This window comes from Micromys minutus (assembly GCF_963924665.1).
Source record: "Micromys minutus genome assembly, chromosome: 3".
Taxonomy (NCBI): domain Eukaryota; kingdom Metazoa; phylum Chordata; class Mammalia; order Rodentia; family Muridae; genus Micromys; species Micromys minutus.
The window spans coordinates 22,999,840-23,021,514 of NC_137972.1; the positions used below are offsets into that span (position 1 = coordinate 22,999,840).

General features: G+C 36.2%; 1 protein-coding gene across 1 annotated transcript in view; it reads right to left on the reverse strand.

The window, feature by feature from the left end:
* LOC308419113 (vomeronasal type-2 receptor 26-like) overlaps positions 1 to 21,675 on the reverse strand; it is a gene marked incomplete at both ends in the record, with an annotated part of 49,251 nt that overhangs the window by 12,794 nt on the left and 14,782 nt on the right. The window contains one exon of the mRNA XM_080914693.1: positions 190 to 414. Coding sequence (XP_080770819.1) covers positions 190 to 414 — 225 coding nt within the window. The remainder of the gene's footprint in view (positions 1 to 189; positions 415 to 21,675) is intronic.

The window sequence follows — 21,675 nt, forward strand, 5'->3', positions numbered from 1 at the left end:
GAAGGTTAAAAGCATATAGCCTCTAAACATTAATTCTTCCTTAATATTGTGGGCACAGAATCAGATAACTATTGGCAATTAAATCAGTTTGTTCTTCTTAGGCCAAAAGGTGATGACTTCTGGCAACCCTGCTCTTTGAGGAATTCCACATTTGGAACAGCTTATGGTCCCACCCTCAAAAATACTCACCTTATTATGGTGTTCACCCCATGTTAGAATTTTGTCATTTAGGGAAAAATGCTGAACACTGTGAGATTCAAAGATAAACTCGCCAACTTTCACTTGAGCGCTGGTGATGCCTGGCTGAGACTGGTAATTAAGGATGTCAAGCTTGGTGGCAGAAACCTCCTTGTTCACAACATTCTCCTCATTGGTGCATGTTCCAAGTTGGTACTTTTGTAAGAATGGATGGAGCTGAGAAAAAACATTCAGAACTTGCACTATAAGTAACAGAGATGCAAATAAACCTGGTTACTTTATCTCTCCCCTCTTTCTCTAACTGTATGATTCTGTGGCTTTCATTATTTTTCTGCATATCAAACATTTATCATAGAGCTTATCCATGAGAGCAGCAGACCTATATCACACACACACACACACACACACACACACACACACACACACACTCACACACACACACACACACACACAAATACAGACACACTGAGACAAAATCTCAAAAAATACTGGAGATAAGAGATGATATAAACCAAATGTGCTTTATAGCAAATAGAAACCTGAAGGAGCCTTTTCAGCCCACAGTGAGGGCTGGGTCTCTGTCATCAGGACTCTGGATCTGCCAGGCAAAGCCTGTGTCCCCAGATCAGCTGCACAGGTGATATTACACCTGGACCAGCAGAGAGCCTGGGACACAATCCAGGGAAATATCACCAGGAGTTTTCAGAGCACAGACCTTGAGGTGCTCTCTTGAAAGGTGTCCTTTTAGGACTAGAGAAATGGCCAAGTCATAAGATCTACAGGAGAGACAGGTGCCAGTCAGTGATAAGAAGATCACCTATAATCACAGATAACAAGATGGCAAGAGGAAAGTAGATAAATTTAAAAAGACAAGTAATATATAAAGGCACACCAAAAAGAACTACACCTGACTTCTCAACAGAGACTAGGAAAGCTTGAAGATCCTGGATAGACATCATAGAGACTCTAAGAGAACAGAAATGCCAGTCCATGTTACTATATCCACCAAAAAACTCAATAACCATAGATAGAGAGACCTAGATAGTGCAGAACAAATCTAATTATATACAATATCTGACCACAAATCCAGCTGTACACAGATAATAATGGAAACCCCATCTATTATCACACAGAGAGGGAATCTATATTCTAGGGAAACCAAGAAAATAACTATGCAAGATAACTGAAAAAAGAAAGACACAAACATAATTATACCTCAAGAAACAAACATAACAGGAAACAAGAATCACTATTCCTTAATATATTTTAACATCAATGGACTCAGTTCCCCCAAGAAGAAATAGATTCTCAGATTGAATATGTAAGTAGGATTCAATATTTTGCTGCATTCAGGAAACTGATCTCAGAGACAAAGGCAGACACCACCTCAGAGTAAAAGGCTGGAAAAAGCTTCCAAGTAAATAGCAAGAAGAAAACCTGCAATAGCAATTTTAATATTGAATAAAGTAGACTTTAACAAAATTTTATCAAAAAGATAAGAAAAAACAATTTTTACACATTAAAGGAAAAAATTCTATCAAGATGAACTCTCAATCCTGAACATCTATGCTCCAAATACAAGAGCATCCAAATTCATAAAAGAAACCCTAAAAAGCTCAAAAATATATTGCACCATACACAATAATATTGGGAGACTTCAAAATCCCACTTTCTTCAATAGACCGATCATGGAATCAGATACTGAACAGAGACACAGCGACATTAGCAGAGGTTATGAACCAATTGGAAACAACAGGCATCTGGAGATCATTTCATCCTAAAACAAAATAATATACCTTCTTCTCAGCTCCTCACTGTAACTTTTCAAATATTAAATGTAAAGTCACAAAACAAGATTCATCACATATAAGAAGATTGAAATATTCTCATGCATCCTATCAGATCACCATGGACTAAGGCAGGAATTTAATCATAAAAAAGACAACAAAAAGCCCACATACACATGGAAGCTGAACAATGCTCTATCAACAACAATAGGCTAGTCAAGGAAGAAATAAAGAAAGAAATTAAAGACTTTTCAGAATTTAATGAAAATCAAAGTACAAATACAAAACAAATGGGATACAATGAAAGCAGTACTGAAAAAAAATCTCATAGCTCTTTGTACTTACAAAAAGAAATTGGAGAAAGCATACACTGGCAGCTTGACAGCACACATGAAAGCTCTAGAACAAAAAGAAGAAGATACACCCAAGAGCAATAGTTGGCTGGAAATAATCAAAACCATGGCAGAAATGGCCAGTAGAGAAAAATAATCATACAAAGAATAAACCAAACCAGAAGCTTTGAGAAAATCTACTAGATGGACAAACTCTTAGCCAGACTAACTAGAGGGCACAGAGAGAGTATCAAAATTAACAAAATCAGAAATGAAAGGGGAGAGATAATGAGAGAAACTGAGGAAATTCAAGAATTTATCAGATCCTACTACAAACGCCTATTCTCAACGAAACTGTAAACCTGGAAGAAATGGACAAATTTCTAGATAGATACCAGTTACTAAAGTTAAGTGATGATCAGACAAGCTATCTAAGCAATCCAACAACACATAAAGAAATAGTAGCAGCCATCAAAAGCCTTTCCCCCAATAAAAATAATCCAGGACTAGATGGGTTCCCTGCAGAATTTTATCAGATATTCACTGAAGAGCTAATAACAATATGCTCCAAAATTTCCACAAAAGGGAGCCAGATGAACCACTACTCAACTCATTGTTGAAAGCCGCAGAAACTCTCATTCCTAAACTACACAAGACCTACAAGGAGATATACAAAACTCAAGTGCAAGTGGATCAACGATCTCCACATGAAACCAGGTACACTGAAACTATTAAAAGAGAAAGTAGGGAAAACCTTAGAACACATAGGTACAGGAGAAAATTTCATGAAGAGAACAACAACGGCTCATGCTCTAAAATCAAAGATTGACAAATGGGACTTAATGATATTGCAATGGTTCTGAAAGGCTAAGGACACTGTCAAGAAAACAAAATGGCAACAAACTTAGTGGGAAAACATCTTTACAAAGCCCACATCAGATAGAGGCCTAATATCCAAGGTATGCAAAGAACTCAAGAAGCTAGACACCAGAGAACCAATCAACCCTATTAACAATGGGGTACAGAGCTAGAACACATGTTCTCAATTTAAGAATATTGAATGGCTGAGAAGCATCTAAGGAAGTGCTCAACATTATTAGCCATCAGAGAAATGCAAATCAAACAACCCTGAGATTCCGTCTTAATATTCATATTAGCCCTATTTATAATTCCCAGAATCTGGAAAGAACCCATATGTCCTTCAGTAGATGAATGGACACAAAAATTACGGTATATTTACACAATGGAGTACTACTCAGCTATCAGAAACGATGACTTTATTAAATTCTTAAGAAAATGGATGCATCTAGAGAATATCATCCTGAGTGAGATAACCCAGTCACAAAAGAACAGACATAATATGCAGTCACTGATAATTGAATACTAACCCCAGAAAGCTCTGAACACCCCAGAAGCAGGTTTCAGACTATATTAAGTTCAATCAAAAAAAAAAAAAAAGATGAAAAAACCATTATGCTTAATCCTTACACACCAAGAAAACATTGACTAATTTCAGGTTACATCCTGTTTACATGTACTCTGTGCTCATTGTTACTAACAAGATCTTAATGCACACTATAAAACTTTAAAAAAAAAAAACCAAGCACTGACAAAAATGTATTCGTATTCTTTCATGCAATAATGCTTAAAATTTGTTCACTTATCTTTGTTTTTAAAAATAAAGTTGTTCATAAATAAAGACCTGCAAAGAGAGAGGATTTCAGTCCAATCTGTCTCATGAACATTGATGCAAAATTACTCATTAAAATTCTTGAAAACTGAATCCACAAACACATCAAAACAATCTTTCAGCGTGATCAAGGCTTCATCTCTGGGATTCAGAGATGGTTCAATATACACAATTTCATGAACATAATTCACCATATAAACAAACTCAAAGGAAACAAAACCACATGATCAACTCACTAGATGCCGAGGAAGCATTTGAAAAAATTCAACACCCCTTTATATTAAAAATCTTGTAAAGGGCAGAAATCCAAGGCCCATATCTAAACATAATATAAGCAATTCACAACAAACCAATAGGTAATGTCAAACTAAAGGACCTTCAAGCAATCCCACTAAAATGAGGGAATAGACTAGGTAGCCTACTCTCCTACTACCTATTCAATATAGTACTGCAAGTTCTGGACAGAGAAATTGGATATCAAAAGGAAGTAATAGGGATATTAATTACAAAGGAAGAAATCAAAATATCACTATTTGTTGATAACATGATAGTATATTTAAGTGACCTCAAAAATTTCACCAGAGAACTTTTACTGCTGATTAACAACTTCAGCAAAGTGGCTGGATATAAAAGTAACTCAAATAAATCAGTAGCCTTCCTCTACTCAAAAGACAAATATGCTGCGAAAGAAATTTTGTAAAAGATACTCTTCACAACAGTCACAAATAATATGAAATACCTTGGTGTGACCCTAACTAAGCAAGTGAATGATCTGTATGAAAAGAACTTCAAGTCTCTGAAGAAGAAAATTGAAGAAGGTTTCAGAAAATGGAATGATTTCCCATGTTCATAGATTGGAAGGATCAACATTATAAAAAAGGTCCATTTTATCAAAACCAATCTATCCATTCATTGAAATCCCCATCAAAATTCCTACTCAATTCTTCATAGAGTTGGAAAGAGCAATTTGCAAATTCATGTGGAATAACAAAAAACCCAGAAGAGTGAAATCCATTATCAACCACAAGATAACTTCTACAGGAAGTACCATCCTTTACCTCAAGCTATATTACAAAGCAATTGCATTGAAAAATGTATGGTACTGGTACAGATATAGGCATGTAGATCATTGGAGCAGAATAGAAGATTTAGAAATGAACTCTCACACATATGGTCACATAATCTTTAAAAGAGGAGGTGAAAACATTCAATGGAAAATGGACAGCCTCTTCAACCAATGGTGTTGGTTCAACTGCCATTCAGCATGGAGAAGAATGAACATTGATCCTTTCTTATCTTTTTGTACAAAGCTCAACTTCAAGTGGACCAAAGATCTTCACATAAAACCAGATGAATGGAAACTCTTGTATGAGAAAGTGAGGAAAATTTAGAACACATTGGCATGGGGAAAACTTTCTGAACAGAACACCAGTGGCTTATGCTTTAAGGTCAAGAATCAATAAATAGGACTCCATGAGATTGCAAAATTTTTGTAAGGCTAAGGAGACTGTCAAGAAAACAAAACAGCAGCCAACAGATTAGGAAAAGATCTTTACGAATCCCACATCTGATAAAGGTCTAAAATGCTATATATACAAAGAACTGAAGAAATTAGGCTCCAGGGAATCAAAAAATTCTATTAAAAATTGGGTACAGAGCTAAACAAAGAATTTTCAAATAAGGAATATCAAATGGCCGAGAAGCACCCAAGGACATGCTCAACATCCCTAGTCATCAGGGAAATGCAAATCAAAACAACCCTGAGATTCCACCTTACATCAGTCAGATTGGCCAAGATCATAAATTCAGATGACAGCAGATGCTGGCGAGGATGTGGAGAAAGAGGAACACTTCTCCATTTTTTTGTGGAATTGCAAACTCCTAAAACCACTGTGGAAATCAGTCTGGTTGTTCCTCAGAAAATTGGTCATAGTACTACCCAAGGACCCAGTTATTACACTTCTGGGCATTTACGCCAAAGATTCTCCAACATATAATAAGGACCCATGCTCCACCATGTTCATAACTGCTTTAATTTTAGTATCAAGAAGCTGGAATGTTCCCAGATGTCCTTTAGTAGATAAATGGATACAGAAACTGTGATACATATACATAATAGAGTACTACTCAGTTATTAGAAACAATGACTTTATGAAATTCCTAAGCAAATGGATGGATCTAGAAAATATTATCCTGAGTGAGGTATCCTAGTCACAAATAAAGAGACATAATATGCAGTCACAAAAAATTGCCTACTGGCTCCAGAAAGCTCTGAATCCCCAAGAAACAACTCACAGACTACATGAAGCTCAAAAATGAAACAAAAAGTAAAGAAAAAAAAAAAAGAAAAAAAAAGTAAGGCCAAAAAATTGTAAGCCTTAGGCTTTTGTATAAGAAAAATAAAAATAAGTGTATATCACCCTCCTAGTGTGTGTTATACCTAGACATTAAATCATTAAAAATTCAAGAGCTAATAATGTAGCCTTGTGGCAATTCTTGGTACTTAAAAATCATTATTTTTAATATTTATACTTCTAGAATACTTTCGTTCTTTCCATGTTATGTTTTGCTTTACATGTACTTTATGCTCATTTCAACTAGTGATATTTTAATAGATACTATCAAACCTTTAAAAAATCAAGTACTGTATAAAAATATGCAGTCACTGATAGTGGCATGCTAACCCCAGAAGCTCGCACTGCCCCAGAAACAACTCACAGACTGTATGAAGTCCAAGAAAAAAAGAAAACAAAACAAAGCAAAAAAAAAGAGTCATGCTCAATCCTTATCCACCAAGAACACATTGACAAATTCCGGGTTGTACCCTTTATTACATGTACTGTCTGCTTATTGTAAAAAAAAAATCTTTACACAACAAGAAAACTTTGACTATTTCCAGGTTGCATCTCGTTTTACGTGTACTTTATGCTCATTGTTACTGGTGGGATCTTTATCACACTATCAAACCTTGAAAAAAAAGAAACAAGTACTGACAAAAATGTGTTGCATAATTTTATGCAAAAATGCTTAAAATCTGTACATTTATCTTTGTTTTATAAAATAAAGTTGTTAAAATATATTCATATAGATTTATGTAAAAAATCTTTTAAAATTTGTATATTTATGTTTGTTTTTTTTTTTTAAGAATAAAATTGTTTAGTTAAAATGATACCTGCAGGAGAACAAAGGATATAAAATAGAAAACAAAAATTCAAGATATTATTATTTGCAGAAGATATTATTACATATATAAGCAACCTAAATCAGGGAACTCCTATGACATATAAAAAACTTTCAGGCATGTAGAGGGCCACAAGATTAACTCAAAAGAATTAGCAGGCTTTCTATATAAAAAAGAGAAATAGATTGAGGAAAAAAATCAAGAAAACAACACAGTTCATGATAGGCACAAAAATATAAAATATGTTTTGTTAACCAAGAAATAAAGCCATAAATTTTTATCATAAAACTTTAAGTCTTTGAATAAAAAAATATAAGAAGCTATTTAAGGAAGGAATGATCTCCCATAGTCATGAATCTGTAGAATTAACATAATAAACAGTAAAATAACATCAAAAACTGTCACCATCCTTAATTTTAAATTGCAGCACAGTACTATAGTAATTAAACCCACAAACTATTTTCATGAAATCACACATGTTTCACAATGGAAAAGAACTGAAGATCCGGAAATAAATTCACACACCTGTGAACCACTGATTTTTAATAAGGAAGCCAGAAATACAATATCAAAAGAAAAAGAAGCATCTTCAAAAATGGTGCCATTTAATCTGGATGTCTTTATGTTAAAAATGGTGAATAGATCCATATATATCACCCTGTACAATTAATAGTCATTAAACCAGACACACTGAATTTGATGGAAGGAAAATTAGGAAACAGCCTTTCACATATTAGCACAGAAAACAATTTCCTAGATAGAGCATTGATAGTGTAGGTACTAAGATCAACAATTAGTAAATGAGATCTCATGAAACAAAAATGGTTCTGCAAGGCAACGGACAACTTCAAAAGGTCAAAATGTCAGTTTACATAATGAGAACTGATTTATACCAACTCTTAGTCTGACAAAGAATGAACTGTCTAAAATATATGCAGGCCTGATGATACTAGGCAGCAAGAAAACACACAATCTACATTTTTAAAAAATGAGATACATATCTAAATAGAGAATTCTTGACAGACACATATTAAAAAACCAAAAAACACTTAAAATAATATTTAACCTTCTTAACCATTAGAAAAATGCAAATCAAAACTACTTTGAGAATCCATCTAAGACATGTCAGGACAGCTAAGATTAAATGTACAAGTGACAGCTCATGATGGTGAGAAGATGGAGCAATGGGGACACTTCTATATGGATGAAAGAAGTTCAAATTTGTACAGCAATTATAGAAATAATTATTATGGGTCCACAAAAAATTGGAAATTGATATACCTCAAGATCCACCTATACCACTCTTAGGCATATACCCAAAGGATAGTCTATCCTACTACAAGGACACTTTCTCAATTAGTTTAAAGTGGCTTTATGTATAAAAGCCGGAGAGTGGAATAACCTAGCCATTTCTCAACTAAAGAATGGATAAACAGTGTGGTACATTTACACAATGAAATATTACTCAGGTGTTATAAATATGACATTGTGAAAATTGCAGGCAAATGAATGGAACTAGAATATATCCAGAGTGAGGCATCCTAGATCCAGTAAGACAAACAGGACATGTACTTCCTTATACATGGTTATTTGCTGTAAAATAAATGATAATCATATTATAATCCACAAACCCAGAGGGCCTAATTAAAAAGTATAGCTCTAGGGTGGGAGTCACATGAATATCCCTGGGAAGGGAAAATAGAATATATTTGGTGGGTAGGCTAGAGCGTGAGTGGAGATGGAAACAAGAAGGCAAATGTTTGAGGAAGGAGGTGAAGAATGTCTGGACAGAAAGAGACCGAATAGTGGAGCATATAGGGACATTGTCAAAACCAATTGGTCTGGAAACTGTCTGTTATCTATGAGAGTGACATTAGTGAGGATTCCTAGTAATGGACTATATGGAATAGGAACTGGCCATCTTCTGTATGTAGGCAAAGCTCCTACTGGTGTAGCTTGAACACCCATCCAGCCAAAAGACGTTGGAACCCCAACCTCTACTGACAGCAATATGTGCTTGGGATAAAAATCTGTGTGAGTGACCAAGCAATGACTGGTATAACTTGAGACTTAAACCAGGATAAATAACTCATGTCAGACACTGCCTGAATGGCCAGGAACCTGAAGCTCAGTGTCTCAGTGATATAAGGTAGAACCAAAGCCAACAGAACCCAGCAACAACAAAAAGATGATGAACAGATTCCTAAGGATATTTTTACATATTTCTGGAGTGGTACCTATTCCAGTTTTTATTAGAAACTTTATCTAGCAGCTGATGGAAGCAGATGCATAGACCCACAGCCAAATATTAGGCAGTTTCCGTAGAACCCATGGAAGACTGGAAGATAGTATTGTAGGATCCAGAGTAGTTTGAATACCAGGAGAACACAGCCAACAGAATCAACAAAGCAGGGCTCATAATGTAACACAGAGACTGAATTGAAAAGCAGAGAGCCTGCCCATGTCTGCACTAGGTTCCTTTGCATTCATGTGTGGTTGTTTATCTGGGATGGTTGAGGGACTTTGAAATATAGGAGAGGGTGTGCCTCTGACTCTTTTGACTCTACAGGAGACTCTTTTTCTTCCACTGGGTTGCCTCAATCATATTACAAACAAATTTAGAAAAGTAACTAAAATATGCCTATTGTGAAACATGTAAGATATTGAAGAAGACTGAAGAAATATAGACAACAAATCAAGGATTAAAAGAGTTAATATTGTTAAAAAGTCTTCATTACTCAAAAGGTTGAACAGATTAAGGCAATGTCTTCCAAAAATTAAAAGAGGTTTGTAATTAGATTAACAATGTCTAAAATCTCCATAGGAGAGAAGAACCAAAAGGAAGTCACACACCTTTTACAAATTTGATCAAGAAGAAGTAAATTAAAGCATTGTGTTTCTTATTCCAAATAGTTTTATAAAATTGCAGCCATACAAGTATGGAATATACCATAAACACATAGCTGAAGAACTAAACAGAAATCCAGAAACTAAGTGAATACACAAGACTCTAAAACATCCAAAGGCTGAAATGTTGTCTCTTCCACAAATGCTGATGTAGAAACAGGACATAAACATGTAAATAAGCGGTGGTGGATCTTTTGTTTTTCTGATATTCAAATAAAAACAGATCAAAACATTGGAGTAAAAGCTCCTTGAGTAAAACAGACAAGAAAGTCAATCTGTTTAAAGACATTTGACTGACCACCGGCCACCAGGATTAGCAGTGAGCCAGTGGTGAGCCAGCCTGCTGTCCCACTTTCCCCCTCCTTGCCCAGCTTGCTCCAGGGAACCAGTAACCCTGCATCTGGCTATTCCAAGCTGAACAACAAGTAGTGAGGAACTGCACTCAGACCACCCACCACCAGGAAGAGCAGTGAGCCAGCAGAACAGCAGTGAGCCACTGGTAAGCCAGTGGTGATTCAGGGACACAGGACTGGAGCAGCCATGAACCAGCAGTGAGCCAGCAGCAACCCAGCAGTGATCAAGCAGTAATCCAGGGACAAAAGACTGAAAACAAAATGGCAAAAAGAAAGAGAAAGAACATACCCCAGGGAAACCAAGAAAACTTGGCAACACCAGTACCCAGCTCTCACATCACAGGAAATAGCAGAATGCCAAACACACCAGAAAAAGAAGATGAAGACCAAAATCATACCTCAAGATGATGATATAGATCTTTAAAAAAGAACTGGAAGAAAAGCATAAAGAATTTAAAAGCTTTTAAAGAGGAAACAAGAAAAACACTCAAAGAACTTAAAGAACTAGAGGAAAACAGAACCAAAGAGATGAAGGAATGGAAGAAGGAATTTAAAACAGAAATAGACACAATAAAGCAAACACTAAAAGAGACAACTTTAGAGGTAGAAAACCTATAAAAGAAATCAGTTTTCACAGATACAAGCATTTCCAATAGTCTACAAGAGATGGAAGAGAGAATCTCGGGAGCCAAAGACAACATTGAAAACATAGACAAAACAGTCAGAGAGGATGCAAAAACCAAAAATCTCCTAACCCAAATGTCCAGGAGATCCAGGACACAATGAGAAGACAAAACCTAAAGATAATAGGAATAGAGGAGGGCGAAGATATCAACTAAGAGGCACAGTAAATATCTTACAAAAAATCAAAGACGAAAACTTACTTACCCTTAAGAATGAGATGACCTTCAAGCCTACCGAACTCCAAATAGATTGGATCAAAAAACAAACTCCTGCTGACACATAACAGTCAAAATGCCAAGGGCCCAAAGAAAACAAAAAATATTAAAAGCAGTAAGCGAAAATGGCCATGTAACTTGTAAAGACAGACCAATCAGAATCACACCTGAATTCTCAACAGAGACTATGAAAGCTAGAAGAGCCTGGTCAGACATCATGCAGACCCTAAGAGAGTACAGGTGAGAGCCAAAGCTGCTATACCCAGCAAAACTCTCAATGACCATAGATGGAGAGACTAAGATATTCCAAGACAAAACTAAATTTATACAATATCTAAAATAAACCCAACACTACAAGAAATTATAGGTGGAAAACTGATTACAACGAGGGAAACTACATCCCAATAAAAACATGAAAACTTCTAAGCAAGAAAACCAAAAGAAGAATGACATATAGGCACAATTCAACCTCCAAAACTAAAATAGCAAGAAAAAGCAACCACAATTCCTTGATATCTGTTAACATATATGGACTCAATTCCCGAATAAAAAGACATAGGCTATCAGACTGGATATATAAACAAAACCCAGCAATTTGTTGCATACAAGGAACTCATCCCAGACACAAAGACAGACACTATCTCAGAGTAAAAGGGTGGGAAGAAACCTTCGAAGCAAATTGACCCAAGAAGCAAGCTGGAGTCACCATTCTAATAACGAACAAAGCAGCTTTTCAACCAAAAGTTATCAAAAATATAAGGAAGAACACTTTTTACTCATTACATGGGAAATTTGTCAGGAGGAACTCTTAATCTTTAACATATATTCTCCAAATACAAAAGCACTGGTATTCATAAAAGAAACCCTACTAAAGCTCAAAAAATACATTGTGCCCTACACAATAATAGTGGGAGTCCTCAATACCCCACTCTCACCAATGGACATATCAGGGAAACAAAAACTGAACAAGGATACTGTAAAACTAGCAGAGGTTATAAACCAAATGGTTTTAATAGATATCTACAGAAAATATCATCCTAAAAAAAGAATATACCTTCTTCTCTGCACCTCATGGCACCTTCTCAAAAATTGACCACATAATGGGTCACAAAACGAGCCTCAATAGATAGAAGATTGAAATACTCCCATGCATCCTCTCAGATCACCATGGGTTACAGCTGGTCTTTAACAACAACAAAGACAACAAAAAGCCCACATACACATGGAAACTAAACAATGCTCTGTTAAAAAATAGCAGGGTCTAGGAAGAAATAAAGAAAGAAATAAAGGATTTTCTAGAATTCAATGAAAACAAAAACACAACATATCCAAACCTATGGGATGCAATGAAAGCAGTAATGAGAGGAAAACTCATAGCTCTGAGTGCTTCCAAAAAGAAACTGGAGAGAGCACACATCAGTAACTTGATAGCATAGTTGAAAGCTCTAGAACAAAAGGAAGCTGATATACCCAAGAGGAGTAGACAGCAAGATATAATCAAACTTAGGGCAGAAATTGACCAAATAGAAACAAAAAGAACCATTGAAAGAATCAACAAAACCAAGAGCTGATTCTTTGAGAAAATCAACAAGATTGATAAACGCTTAGCCAGACTAACTATAGGGCAAAGAGAGAGTATTCAAATTAACATAATCAGAAAGGAAAGTGGGGAAATAACAACTGAAACTGAGGAAATTCAAGAAATCATCAGATCATACTACAAATGCCTATACTCAGCAAAGCTGGAAAATCTGGAGGATATGGATGAATTCCTAGACCAATACTAGGTACTAAAGTTAAATCAGGTCCAGGTAAACCATCTAAATAATCTCATAACACCTAAAGAAATAGAGGCAGATATCAAAAGCCACACAACCAAAAAAAAAAAAAAAAAAAAAAAAAAGCCCAGGTCCAGAATGGTTTAGTGCAGAATTTTATCAGGCACTTATTGACTACATAATACCAATACTCTCCAAACTATTCCATGAAATGGAATCAGATGGAAAACTACCCAACACATTTTTTGAGGCTATAATAACCCTCATTTTTAAACCACACAGAGACCCTAAAAGGAAAGAGAACCTCAGACCAATATCACTTATGAAAATTGATGCAAAAATACTCAAGAAAATCTTTGCAAACTGAATCCAAAAAACATCAAAACAATCATTAACCATTAAGCAGGCTACATACCTGGCATGAAGGGATGGTTTACCATACAAAAATCCATCAATGTAATCCACCATAGGAATCAACTCAAAGAAAAAAACCAAACTGACATCTAACTAGATGCTGAGAAAGCATTTGACAAAATTCAACACCCCTTCATGTTAAAAGACATGGAAAGAACAGGAATCCAAGGCCCATACCTAAACATAATAAAAGCAATATAAAGCAAACCAACAGCTAACATCAAACTTAAGGGTGGAAAACATGAAGCAATCCTACTAAAATCAGGGACTCTACAAGGCTGCCCATTCTCCCCCTACCTACTCAACATAGTACTGGAAGTCCTGGCTGGAGCAATAGACAGCAAAAGAAAATCAAAGGGATACAAATTGAAAAGGTAGAAGTAAAAACATCACTATTTGCATATGACATGATAGTGTACTTATGCGACCCCACAAATTCCACCAGAGAACTCCTACAGCTGATAAACAAGTTCAGCAAATGGCTGGATATAAAATTAACTCACACACATCAGTAGCCTTCCTATATTCAAAGGACAAACATGTGGAGAAAGAAATTAGGAAAAAGATACCCTTCACAATAGTCACAAAAACTATGAAATACCTTGGTGTGGCTCTAATTAAGCAATGAAGGACCTGTATAAGAAGAACTTCAAAGCTCTAAAGAAGGAAATCAAGGAAGATCTCAGAAAATGGAAAGATTTCCCATGCTCATGGATTGGAAGGATCAATATTTTAAAAATGGCTGTCTTACCAAAACCAATCAACAGATTCAATGCAATCCCCATCAAAATTCCAACCCAGTTCTTCACTGAGTTAGAAAGAGCAATGTGCAATTTCATTTGTGCCAACAAAAGACCTAGAATAGAGAAATCCATCCTCAACAACAAGAAAATATCTGCGGGAATCACTAACCCTGTCCTCAAGCTATATTAGAAGTCAATTGTCCTGTAAACAGCATGGTACTTATACAGAAATAGGCATGTGCATCAATAGAATAGAATAGAAAATACAGAAATGAGCCCACATGTATATGGTCACCTGATTTTTGACAAAGGAGCTGTAAACATTCAATGGAAATAGGACAGCCTATTTAACAAATGGTGTTGGGCCAACTGTCACTCAGCATGCAGAAGAATGAGAATAGACCCGTTTTTATCTCTTTGTACAAAGCTCAAGTGCAAGTAGATCAAAGGTCTACACATTAAACAAGGTACACTAAAACTAATAGATGAGAATGTTGGGAAAGCCTTAGAACTCATAGGCACAGAAGAAAAATTTTTAAACAGAACACCAATCGCTCGAGCTCTAAGGTTAAAGATTGACAAATGGGACTTAATGAGATTGCAAAGTTTTTGTAAGGCTAAAGACACTATCATGAAAACAAAACGGCATCCAACAGAGTTGGAAAAGATCTTTACCAACCCTACATCAGATAGAGTCCTAATATCCAAGGTATACAAAGAACTCAATAAGCTAGACACCAGAGAATTAAACAACCCTATTAAAAATGGGGTATAGACTTAAACAAAAGTTCTCAATCAGGGAATATCAAATGACTGAGAATTATCTAAGAAAGTGCTCAACATACTTAACCATAAGGATAATGCAAATCAAAACAACCCTTATATTCCACCTTCCACCAGTCAGATTGGCCAAGGTCCAAAACTCAGATGACAATAGATGATGGCGAGACTTTGGAGAAAGAGGAACACTTCTCCACTGCTGGTGGGGTTGTAAACTGATACAACTACTCTGGAAATCAGTCCGACAGTTCCTCAGAAATATGGACATAGTACTACCAGCAGACCCACGTATTCTATTTCTGGGCATTTACCCCAGAGATACTCCAACATACAACAAAGATACATGCACCACAATTTTCGTTGCAGCTCTATTTATAATAGCCAGAAGCTGGAGAGAACCCAGATGTCCTTCAGAAGATGAATATATACAAAATTGTGGTACATTTACACAATGGAGTACTACTCAGCTGTCAGAAACAATTGTCTAACGAAATTCTCAAGAAAATGGATGCATCTAGAGAATATTATCCTGAGTGAGATAACTCAGTCACAAAAGAACAGACATAACATGTAGTCACTGATAATGAGATACTAACCCCAGAAAGCCCTGAACAGCCCTGAAACAACCCACAGACTGTGTGAAGATCAAGAAAAAAAGATGAAAAAAAGAATATATTTTAATTAAAAGAGAACTGTGTCACACCCCTTATTTTCCTAAAGCCCCTCCCAGTTTCTCTCCTATCTCCTCAAATTAATAACCTCTTTTCCTATATTATGGTTACATATATACATATGTGTTTGTATAGGTACCTACAAATACTTAATTACAACCTTATTAAATGTGTTTGTATACTTTTATGCAAAAATGCTTAAAATCTGTACATTTATCTTTGTTTTTTAAAATAAAGTTAAGAAAAAAATAAAAGAAAGACATTTGACATCACTGATGTCAGGAAAAGGTAAATGCAGCTCACCCTGAGCTGTACTATTTTGTATGTGTTAGAGGGCCTGCTGTCAATATTCAAAACACACAAAAGATATATGTGATCTAAAGGGACAATTATTCCAAAGTCTAGTAATAACCTTCTACTCTTGGGTGGGGAATTATACCTTCATTTACAGAATCCCACGTACAAAATTAGGTCATGAGAGCAAGATATGGCTGTTTGGAAAAAAAAAGCTCTAAAGGGGAGGAAGACTGGGAATGCATGGATCAGGGGTAGAAAATATACAATGTTCATTATTTAAATGTTTGAAAGTACCAAACAATAATAAGGAAATTTAAGCAATTTCAAAAATAAAGCGTTGACAATGAGGAAGAGAAAATTGATTTTGGTACAGTTTTGTAAATGCAAAACATTTGAAAAGATAAGCAGAGACCATCTGCCACAAGGAACAGCAGAGATCCAGGGACACAAGCCTGTTGAGAGGGCGTTTCGACTAGCCGGGGTGCAGAGAGACCTCTGCAAGAGATCTCTGCCAAGTGCACGGATAGTGCCCTACCTGCTTGGTTCAGGGAACTAGTAACGCATCATCAGGCTATTCCTAACCAGAGGAATTTGAGTGCAGAACTGGTGCTCAGACCATCTGCCAGCAGGAACAGCAGAGATCCAGGGACACAGGCCTGGGGAGAAGGTGTTTCAACTAGCCAGGGTGCAGAGAGATCTCTGCAGAGAGACCTTGCCGAGCATGCGACTAGTGTGCCCCCCCACTCGCTTGGTTCAGGTTAGCAGTAATCCAGCATTGGGCTATTCCCAGCCAGAGGACTTTGAGTGCAGAATGGGTGCTCAGACCATCTGCCACCAGTAACAGAGGAGATCTAGGGACACAGGCCAGGTACAAGGGAGAAGCAAGTACTGACAACAAGACAACATATTAACACAGACAACAAGATCGCAAGAGGAAAGCGAAAGAACATACCACAGGGAAACCAAGACAACCTGAAAACACTAGTACCCAGCTCTCCCATCACAGCAAACAGCAGAATGCCAAACACTCCTAAAAAAGAAGACTCAGACACGGAATCATACCTCAAGATGATGATAGAGATTCTTAAACAAGAATGGGAGAAAAAGCATAGAGAATTATAAGCTTTTAAAGAGGAAAAAAGAAAAAACACTTAAAGAACTCAAAGAACTCAAAGAAAAGGAAAACAGAACCAAAGAGATAGATAAATGAAAGAAGGAATTTAAAACAGAAATAGACACAATAAAGAAAACACTAAAAGAGACAACTTAAGAGATAGAAAACCTAAAAAAGAAATCAGTAGTCACAGATGCAAACATTTCCAACAGACTCCAAGAGATGGAAGAGATAATCTCGGGGGCCAAAGACAACATTGGAAACACAGACAAAACAGTCAGAAGACGCAAAAAACGAAAAGCTCCTAACCCAAAATGTCCAGGAGATCCAGGACACAATGAGAAGACAAAACCTAAGGATAATAGGAATAGAGGAGGGTGAAGAATATCAACCTAGAGTCACAGTAAATATCTTCAAAAGTTGTAGATGAAAACATCCCTACCCTTAAGAATGAGATGACCATGAGCATAAAACTAGCCTACAGAATTCCAAATAGGTTGGACAAGAAAAGAAATTGCTCCTGACACATAATAGTCAAAAGGCCAAGTGCCCAAAACAGTGAAAAAACACTAAAAGCAGTAAGGCAAATAGGCCATGTAACATATAAAGGCAGACCAATCAGAATCACATCCAACTTCTCAACAGGAACTATGAAAGCTAGAAGAGCCTGGACAGACATGCAGACCCTAAGAGAGCACAGGTGCCAGCCCCTGCTGCTATACCTAGCAAAACTATCACCATAGATGGAGAGACTAAGATATTCTAAGACAAACTAAATTTAAACAATATCTCACCACAAACCCAGCACTACAAGGAATTATAGGGGGAAAACCCAATATAAAGAGGTGAACTACATCCTAATAAAAACAAGAAAACCCCTAAGCAAGAAAATCAAAAGAAGAAAGACATACAGGCAGAATTCAACCTCCAAAAGCAAAAATAGCAGGAAAGAGCAACCACTATTCCTTGATTTCTGTTAACATAATATGGACTCAATTTCCCAATATAAAGATATAAGCTTTCAGACTGGATACATAAACAAAACTCAGCATTTTGCTGCATACAAAAATTCATCTCAGGGACAAAGACAGACACTATCTCAAAGTTAAAGTTTGGAAAAAAAAACTTCCAGGCAAATTGACCCAAGAAGCAAGCTGAAATGGCCATTCTAATATCAAATAAAGTTGATTTTCAACCAAAAGGTATCAAAAAAGATAATGAAGGACACTTTTTACTTATTACAGGGAAATTTGTCAGGAGGAACTCTCAATCTTTAACATATATGTTACAAATACAAAAGTACCTATATTCATAAAAGAATCCCTACTTAAGCTTAAAAAATACATTGCGCACCACACAATAATAGTGGGAGATCTCAAAATCCCACTGTCACCAATGGACAGATCATGGAAACAAAAACTGAACAAGGACACTGAACAACTAGCAGAGGTTATGAACCATATGGAATTAATAAATATCTACAGAATATATCATCCTAAAACAAAAGACTAAACCTTTTTCTCAGCACTTCATGGCACCTTTTCAAAAATTGACCACTTACAAGCTTCAATAGATATAAGAAGATTGAAATAATACCATGAGTCCTTTCAGATCACCATGGTCTGAGGCTGGTCCTTAATAACAACACAGACAACAAAAAGCCCATAAACACTTGGAAACTAAACAATGCTATATGAAACGCTAGCAGGGTCAAAGAAGAAATGAAAAAATAATTTAAAGATTTTCTAGAATTCAGTGAAAGCATCAACACAACATACCCAATCTTATGGGATGCAATGAAAGCATTACTGAGAGGAAAACTCATGGTGCTGAGTGCTTCCAAAAAGAAACTAGAGAGAGCATACTCTAGCAACTTGACAGCACAGCTCAAAGCTCTAGAACAAAAGTAAGCAGATGCACCCAGGAGAAGTAGACAGCAAGAAATAATTAAACTTAGGGCAGAAATAGACGAAATCGAAACAAAAAGAACCATTCAAAGAATCAACAAAACCAAGAGCTGGTAGTCTGAGAAAATTAACAAGATTGATAAACGCTTAGCCAAACTAACTAGAGGGCAAAGAGAGAGTATCCAAATTAACAAAATCAGAAAGGAGTGGAGAAATAACACCTAAAACTGAGGAAATTCAAGGAATCATCAGATCCTACTACAAAAGCCTGTACTCAACAAAGCTCAAAAATATTGAGGAAATTGATGAATTCCTAGATAGATACCAGATACTAAATTTAAACCAGGACCAGGTAAACCATCTAAATAATCCCTTAACACCTAAAGAAATAGAAGCAGTCATCAAAAGTATCCTAAGCAAAATACACCCACATCCAGATGGGTTCAGTGCAGAATTTGATCAGACATTTATTGATGACATAATACCAATACTCTCTAAACTATTCCACAAAATAGAATCAGATGGAACACTACCTAACTCAGTTTTTGAGGCTACAATAATACTCATTCCTAATCCAGACAAAGACCCTACAAGGAAAGAGTACTTCAGACCAATCTCACTTATGAACATTGATGCAAAAATACTCAAAAAAATTTTACAAACCAAATCCAAGAACACATCAAAACAACCATTCAACATGATCAAGTAGGCTTCATCCCTGGGATGCAGGGATGGTTTAATATATGGAAATTCTATCATATAAACGAACTCAAAGAAAGAAATTACATGGTCATCTCACTGGATGCTGAGAAACATTTGACAAAATACAATAACACTTCATGTTAAAGGTCTTGAAAGAACAGGAATCCAGGGCCATACCTAAACATAATAAAAGCAATATGCAGGAAAACAACAGTGAACATCCAACTTAATGATGGGAAACTTGAAGCAATCCCACTTAAATCAGGAACTCAGCAAGGCTTCTCACTCTCCCCCTATGTATTCATCATATTACTGGAAGTCCTGGCCAGAGCAATTATACAGCAAAAGGAACAAAGGTTTACACATTGTAAAGGAAGAAGTAAAAACATCACTATTTGCAGATAACATGATAATGTATTTACGCAACACCACAAATTCCACCAGAGAACTCCTACAGCTGATAAACAAGTTCAGCAAAGTGGCTGGACATAAAAATAACTCAAAAAAATCAGTAGCCTTCCTCTCCTCAAAGGGCAAGTATTTATGGAAATGATACACTTCTCAAAACCTATGAGATACCTTGGTGTGACTCTAACTAAGTAAGTAAAGGAATTGTATGACAAGAACTTCAAACTTCTACAGAAGAAAATCATGGAAGATCTCAGAAAATGAAAGATCTCCTATGCTCATGGATTGGAAGGATCAACATTGTTAAAATGGCCTTCTTTATAAAACAATCTACAGATTCAGTACAATCCCCATCAAAAGACCGACCCAGTTCTTCATTGAATTGGAAAGAGCAATGTGTAATTTCATCTGGAATAACAAAAGACCTAGAATAGAGAAATCCATCCTCAACAACAGAAAAATATCTTTGGAAATCACTATCCCCCACTTCAACCAATATTACGAGGTAGTTGTGCTAAAAACTGCATGGTACTGGTCTAGAAATAGTCACATTGATCAATGGAATAGAATAGATCTAGAAATGAGCCCTCACATATATCGTCTCCTGATTTTTGACATAGGAGGTGTAAACATTCAATGTGAAAAAATCAGCTTATTTAACAAATGCTGTTGGTTCAACTGGCACTCAGCATGCAGAAGAATGAAAATAGACCCTTTCTTATCTCCTTGTACAAAGCTCAAGTGTAAGTGGATCAAAGATCTACACATTAAGTCAAGTACAGTGAAACTATTAGATGAGAAAGTAGGGAAAACCTTAGAACACATAGGCACAGGAGAAAATTTCATGAACAGAACACCAATGCCTCATGCTCTAAGGTGAAAGATTGACAAAAGGTACTTAATGATTTTGCAGGGTTTCTGTAAGGCTAAAGACACTGTCAAGAAAACAAAACGGCAGCCAACAGAGTTGGAGAAGGTTTTTACCAACCCTACATCTAGATATACAAAGAACTCTAGAAACTAGACACAAGAGAATTAAACAAGCGTATTAAAAAATGGGGTACAGAGCTAAACAAAATGTTCTCAATTAAGGAATATTGAATGGCCGAGAAGCATCTAAGGAAGTGTTTGACATCATTAGCCATCAGGGAAATGCAAATCAAAACAACCCTGACATTCCACCTCACACCACTCAGATTGGACATAATCAAAAATTCAGATGACAGCAGATGCTGGGAAGGATGTAGAGGAACAGGAACACTTCTCCACTGTTGGTGGGGTTGTAAACTGGTACAACCACTCTGGAAAACAGTCTGGTGATTCTTCAGAAAATTGGAAATAGTAGTACCTGAAGACCTAGTTATTGCACTTCTGGGCATATACCCCAGAGACACTTCAATATACAACAAAGACACATGCACCACAATGTTCATAGCAGCTCTATTTATAATAGCCAGAAGCTGGAAAAAAGCCACATGTCCTTCAGTAGATGAATGGATACAAATTTGTGGTAC